General features: G+C 45.6%; 1 protein-coding gene across 3 annotated transcripts in view; it reads left to right on the forward strand.

Annotated features, from left to right (window-relative positions):
• The window catches only part of LOC110522910 (pappalysin-1), a 112246-nt gene that overhangs the window by 39048 nt on the left and 61004 nt on the right, over nt 1-12194 (forward strand). For all 3 annotated transcript variants that reach the window (XM_090234495.1, XM_090234496.1, XM_090234497.1), the window contains 2 exons: nt 9995-10123; nt 10242-10333. In XM_090234495.1, the coding sequence (XP_090090621.1) occupies nt 9995-10123; nt 10242-10333 (221 nt within the window). The remainder of the gene's footprint in view (nt 1-9994; nt 10124-10241; nt 10334-12194) is intronic.

A 12194-nucleotide genomic window follows, 5' to 3' on the forward strand; every position in this document is an offset into this window, starting at 1 on the left:
CTTGGCTCAAATATATACCGTATGTCAAATACTTTAAGGAACATCTATAGGAGATTTAAGGTAAAATTACTTAGCACTTTTTGTTTGACATCAATGGTTTCCATTGTTATTACTATCATTACTTATACTGTCTTTGCTGATATTCCTACTTTGGCACTGTCCATATCTTAGGTTTACTCTCCACCGTCTGATTTGGCAGAGTGAGTGCACCACTCAGCAGTGAGTCATTGACGCTAGGCTAGGCCAGTGGAGTTCCTCGCTAAGTGACGTGTCAACATCTGAACCATAGGAGTGATGGAACTTCTCATACGTGTCATCAATGTGAGACAAACTGTTGGTTGACGGGGTGTCTACTGTGTAGCTTGGTATTGTGCTGTATTGAGGTAATGTCTTATTCCTTATAATATAGCAGAAAATATATTGGATCTTATGATTCAAGAATAGATAGAAGAGGCACTGCCACCAACTCCTTGTGACTCTGTCTGAGGCTGTGCTAATATGAACATCGTCATTTTACATTGTAGAGTTGCAGGACATTGAGTTAGGCTCGTTGTACCAAAGAAAACAGCATAATGATGTAAGTCTGAGAGGTCTTACTGTGTAGCACTTGAATTTGTTGAAGACTCAATAGGCAGGAAACCTCACATGTATGGCAGCTGTCACCATGACAAAAGGTATATTGCTTTATTTATTGTATTAAGGTTTAATCTAAGCATTTCTTCAGCAATCTTAGATTTTTCTGGCCTCTCATCTAGTATCTTTACGGCACAAACACGCGCACACACACACAAACACACTTCCGCATGCAATCAAGTGGTGATATCAAAAACACCTTTGAAAGGCATATTACTGTGCATTGTGCCAGACTCTAAGTCTGTGGTGAGATAAGGTCTCTATTCTCACAAGGGCCTTAGGGAAGAATGTCTGGATGAACTGCAATGGAAACCGCCATGACGAAATCTTATCACGCGACAACTTGTTGGCAGTAGAGCTAAAGACTTGCATGGAGAATAGTGGCATGGAGAATAGTGGCATGGAGAACAGGAACTAGGCTTATATTGTCCCAAGAATACACATAGACTGTTTACCAACACTGGAGCTCAGTGGATGACTACAGGCTGAAATTAATCAGATGTGTTGTGTCACAACAACCATTTGTGTTCATCTCTATTTGCAACGATGGTATAGAATTCATCACAATATTTTTTTAGAAACAAAGATATACATTATTCTGATTACCTCTAAACAAAATATAAAGGCCCCAATCTGTTGAAGTCTTGGTCCCGCAATATCATAAGGTGGTTTAGTGAGCTCACAAAAGCTATTTTCAAGCCCCAGGTCTGTCTGGATGGATCCGTGGTCCAGAATAGTCTCTGTGTGACCGAGTATCAGCCCAAACTAGAGGGGCTCCCAGGGCCATAAACCACATATCTATCACCTGAATGTGTGTACACACATACACACAAATGCCTGAACCACTTCCCATCAAGATATCAGTGCTACAGATTGCCTTGAGTGATGTCAGAGTTTCCCCTTTCAACCTCTCTCCCCTCTGTGTCATGACAAAGGTGCTGTTCTTATGTAGGTCCCCCCGGAGTATATTTCACATGCAAGTTATTGTCCCTGGTGGTCCCTGGTGGCCCCTGGTGGCCCCCGTGTCTGTTCAGCCTCTCTTGACACTATTTGAAAAGTACGTTTTATTTTCCTTTTACCTCCTTTTTTCCATTATCTACTGCATCCCAACGTTTTTTTTCTCTCCGTCCTCTTCCTCCTCTTCCTCCTCCTCTTTCTTTTCCCTCCAAGACTGAGGAGCATTTGGAGATGGGAGGCTGAGAGTGGTGGCTGATCTTGGCAGAGGACATGAAGGAAGCCTGATGTGACCTGTTGCTCTGATATGAGACGCATAGTAAAAATCACCAGAGGTCTGTGACGTGGCTCTCCGAGCATCGAGAATAAGCCGTCTGCCTCTCTGTCTCGCTCTGTCATTCTCTCTCTCTCTCCTTCTCTTTTGCTCTGTCGTTCTCATCTTTTGTTTCCCAGCCATCCTTCCCGCCATTCCAGCCGCTTGCCTCCTCCCGCATGGGTCACATACATCCGTCAGGCCCGAGCGAGGAATCACAGAGTGTGTATGTTTCTTGCCCTTGTCCCGTCCCGGGCCTGGCTTAGCCTATCACCCCCGGTGTTCTTTTTGTGACAGATTCGGAGGAAGGGGAGAGAGAGAGGGCCATGGTGATTGTTGGCGGCGTCACTCATTCTGTCGCTCCCTCTGCTCGCTCATGTGTCCTCCAGGCTCATGTCTCCCACAGCTTTCCTTTTCCAGAGGCTTGAATAATTCAATTAAGACTAAAGGATATTTGAGAATGACCCCGGAGTTGCCTCGAAGCGGGCCAAGGCTGCGGAACACTGTGTAAAACAGAGCGGTAGGTCAGGTCAAACATCCCCTTTGATTGTTGATAATAATCCAGTCAAAACCCAGACCCTCAATCTCCTACACAGCACCGGAGAACATTTGTAGGCCATACCTGCCTTTGTGTGTGTGTGCGTGTGTGTGTGAGTGGGTGTGTTTCCATTCTATCTGGGGCAGGACAGCCAATTGGAACCCCATGTTTTCTCTCCTGCTGTGGGGGAGTAGGAGAGTGACCGGGGCTTTGGGAAGAGAAGGCATGGAACACATTTCATACTGAAAACCACCACGGTAACAAAGGCTTTCCTGCAGTAAATCTTTTGACACATTTCGAAGGCACGGGCTGTGTGTTCGGTCGGTGTGCTCTGTGCTGTGCATATGTGCGTGCAAGAGTGCAAGTGTGTATATCTGCGTCTGAGTGTGTGTCTTTGTCTGCATTGCGCCTCTGTCTATGTGACTGTGTGTGCGTCTGTCTGCGCCTGTGCCTGCAATGAGCCTCCATCTGTGTGCGTGTCCGTGTGCATGCGTCTGCTTCCCTTCAAGTGTGTGTTTTATTGGATGTGAGCAACCCCATTCCCAGCAGTGTTCCGGTCAGAACAGAGCTAAATCCATGCATAAAAAGGCAGCCTGGACCATTCATGTTCAGGGCTCATTTGAATGATTTGTTTTGCCACTTAATAAACGTGACTGCTTCCCTGGCCATTAGTGCCGACACCTCCTAAGTCTGCCGATGGCGGCTGGAAGAGAAGGGGCGAGGAAAGGGAAGGCTCTGGCCTCGTTTGAACCCATCTGTGAGTGCGATGGATGCCACAGCCATTGCAGCGGCTCTGGAACACAGGGCCGCTACAGTGTGTGTGTGTGTGTGTGTGTGTGTGTGTGTGTGTGTGTGTGTGTGTGTGTGTGTGTGTGTGTGTGTGTGTGTGTGTGTGTGTGTGTGTGTGTGTGTGTGTGTGTGTGTGTGTGTGTGTGTGTGTGTGTGTGTGTGTGTGTGTGTGTGTGTGTGTGTGTGTGTGTGTGTGTGTGTATTGTTGTCGGGGAGTTGCCCGTAATCAACAGGCAAGGGCTTATGTTTCCCAGAGGGGGATAGACGTAAATGCTAATAATGAGGGAATTGTGTGTGTTTTTGTTTAACTATCCTTGTGGATACCAGAAGTCCTCACAAGGATAGTAAAACAAGGAAAATTCAGACAAGTGGGACACTTTTCCGGTCCACATGAGGAAAAATATAATTTTAGGGTTAGCGGTTAGGGTTACAATTAGGATTAGGGTTTAGGGGTTAGGTATAGTTTTAGGTTTGGGGTTAAGGTTAGGCTTAGGGTTCAGGTTAGCATTAATTTTAGGGTTAGGATTTTGGATGGGAATCAATTCTTTGGTCCCACAAGGATAGCAATACAAACTGTGTGTGTGTGTGCATACGCGCCTATGTGCGTGTTCTTTAAATATCTGGCACGGGTATGGAGTAGGTTGTAATACTGTGTTTTTCTGTTAGTGAGTGATCGAGAGCACGTGTGTCCATGCATTCGTGTTTTTGTGAGTATGTATGCTTGTGTGTTTGTTTGAGCGTATGTGTGCGTGCGTGCGCGTGTGTGTGTGCGTGCGTGTGTGTGTGTGCGTGCGTGCGTGTGTGTGTGTGTGTGTGTGTGTGTGTGTGAGCTCAGAGGTGTGAGTAATACCAAAGAAATTCAGAAATGAATTGGACTTGATGGTCTATGTGGTTCTATTAACTGGCATTCTATAACATCTTCCCTGTTATTCTGTCTCCTGGAAAATCCTCTCCAAACATGAACCAGCAACTCTCATGATGATAACTGACCATTAAATCAAGCACAATCAAAACCAAGGCCAACCACATGCATACAGTATATCTCCTGATTCCCTTGGCACATTCATTGTAGGGTGTCCAATCAAAAACTCATCTTTTGACCAATGGGTAAAATGATATGTTAGTTGTGTAGATAATCATCTAAGAAAACCAATGGTTCAAACCGCATGTCTCTATCATAATCCGTTCAAAACAAATTGGAGTGTCTACCCTTGTAGGATGGCCAGGATTAGGGTGACTAAATCAACGGAGGCCAGAGAAATAAAGTTGTCAAAAATCTGGAAAATAGCAAGGCGTCAGCTAGGCTGGAAGCTGTGTGAGAATTAAGGCTTACTGTTGAACTCGTCATCTTTCTTCTCAAATCCGGAAGACATAAAACTATATGGAGGTAAGATGGATATCGATTTTGAGACATGATATTTTCATATTTTAGTATACCCTATTCACCCTATTCATATTAATGCCAAGTTCCTGTTATTGTTTTATGAATTCTCACAAAAACAAGCTTTTCTCTGAATAGTCAATGGAGCACAGAGCGTACAGCAAGCTTTTTATTTTCAAAACCTTTGACATTTAATTCAGCTCGTGTCATGCTAATTTTGCTATTTGCAACCCTTGGAAACAACTTGGAAGACGACGACCACAAAATGTAAAATCCTCAAAGGTTTCAGCGAGAAAGCTGCACCACTTTGTCAACAGAGCCCGGTGCTATTATCGAGTGCATTATGTTACGAAATCCGACTTTTTGGATACCATGTTAATGATACGTTAGAGAAAGACCCCACTGAACAATTCAGAACATGAAGAATCATATTTGTCTTGGTAAAATGTATTTTATAACATTAGGAAGTGAAATGCCATCACCACTGGGCAGAGTGGGTGGACACCCTGTTTATTGTGTCGTAGGCTACAGTGTTGAGATATCCTGCTGGCTCGGACCGCAGAGAGCACACTGATGCGGAGCTATGCAGCTGGATGTTTTTTTAACTCCAATCTTGTTTTTGGCCTGCGCGGGCCATATTGTATTACACCCAATGAAAGCGGTGCTGAAGCCCCTCGCCAGATGTTTGTTTGTGTCCAAGTGTCCTCGGTTTGGGGCGGAAGGAGAGGTGTACAGCTGAGTATACTGTGGCCCCGTGGCTGTTCCCTCACCTCTATACCTAAACAGACACAGATGCACAAAAGGCATACATACACACTCACACATACTACACACACACACACACACACACACACACACACACACACACACACACACACACACATAAACAGAACCACACACATTCTGCGGTCACAGCGACCAGCACGCCTTGACTTTTTGTTCGAATGTGAACTCACTTTGTCTGTCTTTGTGGAGCGGCTCCATAGATATATCACTTACAGCACAACATAGTAGGAGGGGGAGAGGCAGGAACCCATACAGCCAGTAGGGACAGAGGTGTGGAGAAAGAGTGTGTGAATACTGTGCCATTTTCCTGAATATCCTGCAATAGAAACCTACTGTAACAGTCATACCCACCCTCACCCTGCTCATTAATCAATCAAATTGATTTATAAAGCGCTTTTAACATCAGGCGATGTCACAAAGTGCTGTACAGTAACCCAGCCTAAAACCCCAACAGCACGCAATGCAGATATGGAAGCACGGTGGCTAGGAAAAACTCCCTAGAAAGGCCAGAACCTTGGAAGAAACCTAGAGAGGAACAAGGCTCTGAGGGGTGGCCAGTCCTCTTCTGGCTGTGCCTGGTGGAGATTATAACAGAACATGGCCAAGATGTTCAAACGTTCATAGATGACCAGCAGGGTCAGATAATAATAATCACAGTGGTTTTAGAGGGTGCAACAGGACAGCACCTCAGGAGTAAATGTCAGTTGGCTTTTCATAGCCGATCATTCAGAGTTAGAGACAGCAGGTGCAGTAGAGAGAGAGTCCAAAACAGCAGGTCTGGGACAAGGTATCACATCCAGTGAACAGGTCAGGGTTCCATAGCCGCAGGCAGAACAGTTGAAACTGGAGCAGCAGCATGACCAGGTGGACTGGGGACAGCAAGGAGTCATCAGGCCAGGTAGTCCTGGTGCATGGTGCTAGGGCTCAGGTCCTCCAAGAGAAGAGAGCGAGAAAGAGAGAGAGAATTAGAGGGAGCATACTTAAATTCACACAGGACACCGGATGAGACAGGATAAATATTCCAGATATAACAGACTGACCCTAGCCCCCCAACACATAAACCATTGCAGCATAAATACTGGAGGCTGAGACAGGAGAGGTCGGGAGACACTGTGGCCCTGTCCGACAATACCCCGACAATACCCCCGGACAGGGCCAAAAAGGCAAGATATAACCCCACCCACTTTTCCAAAGCACAACCCCCACACCACTAGAGGGATATATTCAACCACCAACCTACTACCCTGAGACAAGGCCGAGTATAGCCCAAAAAGATCTTCCCCACGGCACAAACCCGAGGGGGGCTCCAACCCGGACAGAAAGATCACCTCAGTGACTCAACCCACTCAAGTGACGCACTGAAGAGGACCAGTAAGCCAGTGACTTAGTCCCCGTAATAGGGTTAGAGGCAGAGAATCCCAGTGGAGAGAGGGGTACCGGCCAGGCAGAGACAGCAAGGGCGGTTCGTCGCCCCAGTGCCTCTCCGTTCACCTTCACACCGCTGGGCCAGACTACACTCAATCATAGGACCTACTGAAGAGATGAGTCTTCAATAAAGACTTAAAGGTTGAGACCTAATCCTAAGGAAAGTAAGGAGGCCTGCATCTTGTGACCGTAGCGTATGTGTAGGTATGTACGGCAGGACCAAATCGGAAAGATAGGTAGGAGCAAGCCCATGTAATGCTTTGTATGTTAGCAGTAAAACCTTTAAATCAGCCCTAGCCTTAACAGGAAGCCAGTATAGAGAGGCTATCACTGAAGTAAAATGATCACATTTTTTGGTTCTAGTCAAGATTCTAGTAGCTGTGTTTAGTACTAACTGGAGTTGATTTAGTGCTTTATCCATGTAGCCAGAAAGTAGAGCTTTGCAGCAGTCTAATCTAGAAGTGACAAAAGCATGGATGAATTTATCTACATCATTATTGGACAGAAAGTTTCTGATTTTTGCAATGTTATGAAGATGGAAAAAATCTGTCCTTGAAACAGTCTTGATATGTTCGTCAAAAGAGAGATCAGGGTCCAAAGTAACGCAGAGGTCCTTCACAGTTTTATTTGAGACTACTGTACAACCATCAAGATTAATTGTCAGATCCAACAGAAGATCTCTTTGTTTCTTTGGACCTAGAACAAGCATCTCTGTTTTGTCTGAGTTTAAAAGTAGAACGTTTGCAGCCATCCACTTCCTTAGGGCTGAAACACAGGCTTCCACGGACGGCAAATTTGAGGCTTCACCATGTTTCATCGAAATGTACAGCTGTGTATTGTCAGCATAGCAGTAAAAGTTAACATTATGTTTCCGAATGACATCACCAAGAGATAAAATATATAGTGAAAACAATAGTGGACCTAAAACTGAACCTTGAGGAACACCGAAATGTACAGTTGGTTTGTCAGAAGACAAACCATCCACAGAGACAAACTGATATCTTTCCGACAGATAAGATCTAAACCAGGCCAGAACTTGTCCATGTAGACCAATTTGGGGTTTCAATCTCTCCAAAAGAATGTCGTGATCGATGGTATCAAAAGCAGCCCTAAGGTCTAGGAGCACGAGGACAGATGCAGAGCCTTGGTCTGATGCCATTAAAATATAATTTACCACCTTCACGAGTGCAGTCTCAGTGCATTGATCATACAGAGCCTTTATGGACCTCTCTTTGTAGGTTACTGGAATTTGTTCTTATAGGACTGAACTCAAACTGATGCGTAAAACACACATTTTGTCAATGGGACGTGTGTGGAAAATCAAGTTCCACACACAGATCTTAAGTTAGGATTCATCCTTAAATGCTCTTGGTTTTTCTAGGGCCAATAGTCTTGGCCACTCTATCACTACTCTAGGTCAGTGGGCTGAAGGTCTATTCTCTGAGTATGTTTGTAGAGATGTGGTGTCAGCTTAAGGCTTATTCTCTGTGTGTGTTTGTAGAGATGTGGTGTCAGCTTAAGGCTTATTCTCTGTGTGTGTTTGTTATCGATGTGGTGTCAGCTAAAGGCTTATTCCCTGTGTGTGTTTGTAGAGATGTGGTGTCAGCTAAAGGCTTATTCTCTGTGTGTGTTTGTAGAGATGTGGTGTCAGCTTAAGGCTTATTCTCTGTGTGTGTTTGTTATCGATGTGGTGCCAGCTAAAGGCTTATTCTCTGTGTGTTTGTAGAGATGTGGTGTCAGCTAAAGGCTTATTATCTGTGTGTGTTTGTAGAGATGTCGTGTCAGCTTAAGGCTTGTTCTCTGTGTGTGTTTGTTATCGATGTGGTGCCAGCTAAAGGTTTATTCTCTGTGTGTTTGTAGAGATGTGGTGTCAGCTAAAGGCGTATTATCTCTGTGTGTTTGTAGAGATGTGGTGTCAGCTAAAGGCTTATTCTCTGTGTGTGTTTGTAGAGATGTGGTGCCAGCTAAAGGCTTTTTCTCTGTGTGTGTTTGTAGAGATGTGGTGTCAGCTAAAGACTTATTCTCTGTGTGTGTTTGTAGAGATGTGGTACCAGCTAAAGGCTTATTCTCTGTGTGTGTGTTTGTAGAGATGTAGTGCCAGCTAAAGGTTTATTCTCTGTGTGTGTTTGTAGAGATGTGGTGTCAGCTAAAGGCTTATTCTCTGTGTGTGTTTGTAGAGATGTGGTACCAGCTAAAGGCTTATTCTCTGTGTGTGTTTGTAGAGATGTGGTGCCAGCTAAAAGCTTATTCTCTGTGTGTGTTTGTTATCGATGTGGTGTCAGCTTAAGGCTTATTCTCTGTGTGTGTTTGTTATCGATGTGGTGTCAGCTAAAGGCTTATTCTCTGTGTGTGTTTGTTGAGATGTGGTGCCAGCTAAAGGTTTATTCTCTGTGTGTGTTTGTAGAGATGTGGTGCCAGCTAAAGGCTTATTCTCTGTGTGTGTTTGTATAGATGTGGTGCCAGCTAAAGGCTTATTCTCTGTGTGTGTTTGTAGAGATGTGGTGTCAGCTAAAGGCTTATTCTCTGTGTGTGTTTGTAGAGATGTGGTGCCAGCTTAAGGCTTATTCTCTGTGTGTTTTTGTAGAGATGTGGTGTCAGCTGAAGGCTTATTCTCTGTGTGTGTTTGTAGAGATGTGGTGCCAGCTAAAGGCTTATTCTCTGTGTGTGTTTGTAGATATAGTGCCAGCTAAAGGCTTATTCTCTGTGTGTTTTTGTAGAGATGTGGTGTCAGCTAAAAGCTTATTCTCTGTGTGTGTTTGTTATCGATGTGGTGTCAGCTAAAGGCTTATTCTCTGTTTGTGTTTGTAGAGATGTGGTGTCAGCTAAAGGCTTATTCTCTGTTTGTGTTTGTAGAGATGTGGTGCCAGCTAAAGATGTATTCTCTGTGTGTGTTTGTAGAGATGTGGTGCCAGCTAAAGGCTTATTCTCTGTGTGTGTTTGTTATCGATGTGGTGTCAGCTAAAGGCTTATTCTCTGTGTGTGTTTGTAGAGATGTGGTGCCAGCTAAAGGCTTATTCTCTCTGTGTGTTTGTAGATGTGGTGCCAGCTAAAGGTTGCTCCCCTGTGTGTGTGTGTGTGTGTGTGTGTGTGTGTGTGTGTGTGCGTGCGTGCTTGCATGTGTTTCCGTTTTATCTGTGGCAGGACAGCTAAAGTTTTAATCTGTGTGTGTCTTTAGGGACGTGGTACCAAGCAGTGTGTACACCTACCAGGTCCAAACCATCTCAGCCCGCAGTGAGAGTGAACCCTCCCCACCCCTCACCCACCTGCTTGGGGCACCATACTGTGGAGACGGACGCATCCAGAGGTAACGTGTGTGTGTGTGTGTGTGTGTTTACATGTCTGCGTGCTTGCGTATGATTGTTCTCCCAGTAACAAACAGTCTCCTGTCTGTCTGTCTGTCTCCATCTCTCTCTCTCTCTCAGGGCCCAGGGAGAGGAGTGTGATGATATGAACTCCATGAATGGAGACGGCTGCTCCAGCCAGTGTAAGAAGGAGCCCTTCTTCAACTGTGTCGGTACGTCCTCCTCAGCACCATCAACATTTTAACCATTATAGTTATTTGTCCCTAGTTAACATATTAGTTATACGGTATGTCACTTATGGTGACATATTTTCTAAATGTCACGGACACACAACCAATCGGATATGAATAACCGTTATTTAACACAGTGGCTGGTTCTATGTCTCAAAATGAATAATGTCCACAGCTGACACATTATGCATGCTTCAAAAGCTGATTCATTGGTAAGACACAGAAGAATACAATTTCCATCCCCATTGAGATCTCTATGAGGGCGGAGCTACACAGACACATTTTACTTTCCATTCCAATTTGACGATTTCACTGGTCCCTTGAACTTAGCAAGTTTATTTTGATTGGCCAGCTGTTACGGTAGTTCCTGTGCCTCTTATCGGTAGGAGGACTCTCCAGTGTGCGTGGTTGAGAGGTGTATGAGTTGTGGGGAGATGTGAGTAACATGCTAGTCACACGCTGGCTCTGTGAGTGACAGCGGCGAGGCATTCGCTAGTTTCACATCTGTGTCTGGGACTTGTCCAAAGGGCTTGATGCGTTTCTCATAAGAGCAGATGCCATTGTGTATCATGGTCATGTTGATGATGTCTCGCTGAGAGTCTGGGAAGGATTGTCCTTTGAAGAGAGAATTAACAACTTCATTCAGTGGATTGGATCCTCTGGCGTTCTCGCCAGTCACTGTTTGGTCAATAGATGGATGATTTCCTGTCCTCCTTCGAGTGACTATTTTTCTCTTCCTCTCCTGTTTTTTCATACAATAAAAAGTCCCATTGTGTCATAGCTGATCTCGCCTCATCGAGTGATGTGTTTGTATGAGCATGCATGCACATGTTTGCATGAGCGTTTGTGTGTGTGTCTCACAACCCTCGTGAGATCGCTGGCCGGCACGGCAGCGTCGTTTTACGTTGACCGCAGCGCTCTGGGATGTGTGTGTGACTGCCTGACATATTCCTAGTTTTTGTGTGGAAATCGGACACTATAATGAAGGGACCTTCTGTCTGTCGGTCTGCCTGTTGAACGAGCGGCTAACACAGAGCATGGTGCAGCCTGACGTGCTCTCAGGCTAGGGAGAAGGGACAGATACAGAATACATACTGTTGCCATAAGGGAATAAATTAAATGTGTATAGGCTGAGGAGGGAAGTTGACTGGGTTCCCTTGTTGAATAGAGTCATGGTACAGCTTCACAGAACAGCTCTCCTTCTCTCTGGCCTCCCCCTCTTTATCTATCTATTCCCAATGTTATTCAGCCTCCTTCTACCTCCTTGTTTTCCTCTGTAACCCTTTCTTTCTTCTCCTCTCTCTTCTGGTTCATCAATTTTATCATTGTTTCCCTCCTGAACTCAATCACCTCTTCTCTCAGTCTCTCAGTCTCTCCTTCTCTTTCTCTCTCTCTCTTTTTCACTCAGTTTCTTTCTCTCTTCCTCTCACACCTTTTCTCTCTCTGCCTCTCACTCTCCATCCGTTTGGAGTGGCAGGAGTGCATTCTATATGCCCCCTCTGCAGCCCCTCGTTTCAACATCGTCAGAGCAGAGTACAGCACTAAGCGGAGCAGAGCTGGGGAGGGCTGGAATTTCGAGGAGGCCCAGCCAACTTGGCACAGAATGCCGCCTTCCCCTTAACTGGAACCCCGATACTGAGAGCACACGCACAACCCAGCCTCCTCTAGCCCAGCTCCAGCCCTAGCTCCAGCCCCAGCTCCAGCCCCAACTCCTGCCCCAACTCCAGCCCCAGCCCCAGCCCCAGCTCCAGCCCCAACTCCAGCCCCAACTCCAGCCCCAGCCCCAACTCCAGCCCCAGCTCCAGCCCCAGCTCCAGCCCCAGCTCCAGCCCCAGCTCCAGCT

This window comes from Oncorhynchus mykiss, chromosome 5, assembly GCF_057628025.1.
Source record: "Oncorhynchus mykiss isolate SJ-2025 chromosome 5, ASM5762802v1, whole genome shotgun sequence".
NCBI classification, from domain to species: domain Eukaryota; kingdom Metazoa; phylum Chordata; class Actinopteri; order Salmoniformes; family Salmonidae; genus Oncorhynchus; species Oncorhynchus mykiss.